Here is a 484-nt window from a genome sequence, read left to right as displayed (position 1 = left end):
TTTTTACAGAGAGGAAAAGAGAGGGATAGAGAGTTAGAAATATCAATGAGAGAGAAACATCGATCAACTGCCTCCTGCACACTCCCTACTGGGGATGTGCCCGCAACCAAGGTACATGCCCTTGACCGGAATCGAACCTGGGACCTTTCAGTCCGCAGGCCAATGCTCTATCCACTGAGCCAAACCGGTTAGGGCCCTATTTCTAATTTTTTAAAAAATTTTATTCTATTGTTTAAAGTATTACAGATAGTAGTACATGTCTTCTTTTTTCCCCCCCATTGATCTTCCCCTGGCCTCCCCTACCCCCACCGCCCCGACGCCCCGCCCTCTCCACCCTGTCCGCCCAACATGCCAATAAGAAGAGGGACAGTTACCTCCTCGTCGCGCTCCAGCTCCAGACCCGCCTCCAGGAGGTTCCCCTCGTACTCCTCCCTGCGGAACCGCTTGTCATCCTCGTGGAAGTCCATGGGGGGCTCCTGCTGGC

The 484-nt window shown here is 52.9% G+C and overlaps 1 protein-coding gene across 1 annotated transcript in view; it reads right to left on the bottom strand.

Moving 5' to 3' along the window:
- Window positions 1-478, bottom strand: part of LOC102250817 (anoctamin-1) — a 77,500-nt gene extending 77,022 nt beyond the window's left edge. The window contains exon 1 of the mRNA XM_014538232.1: window positions 375-478. Within this exon, the coding sequence (XP_014393718.1) occupies window positions 375-467 (93 nt within the window). The 5' untranslated portion in view covers window positions 468-478. The remainder of the gene's footprint in view (window positions 1-374) is intronic.
- Between the last annotated feature and the right edge of the window lie 6 nt (window positions 479-484).

This window comes from Myotis brandtii, unplaced genomic scaffold (assembly GCF_000412655.1).
Source record: "Myotis brandtii unplaced genomic scaffold, ASM41265v1 scaffold187, whole genome shotgun sequence".
Taxonomy (NCBI): Eukaryota; Metazoa; Chordata; class Mammalia; order Chiroptera; family Vespertilionidae; genus Myotis; species Myotis brandtii.
This window is presented reverse-complemented; position numbering and strand designations above follow the sequence as displayed.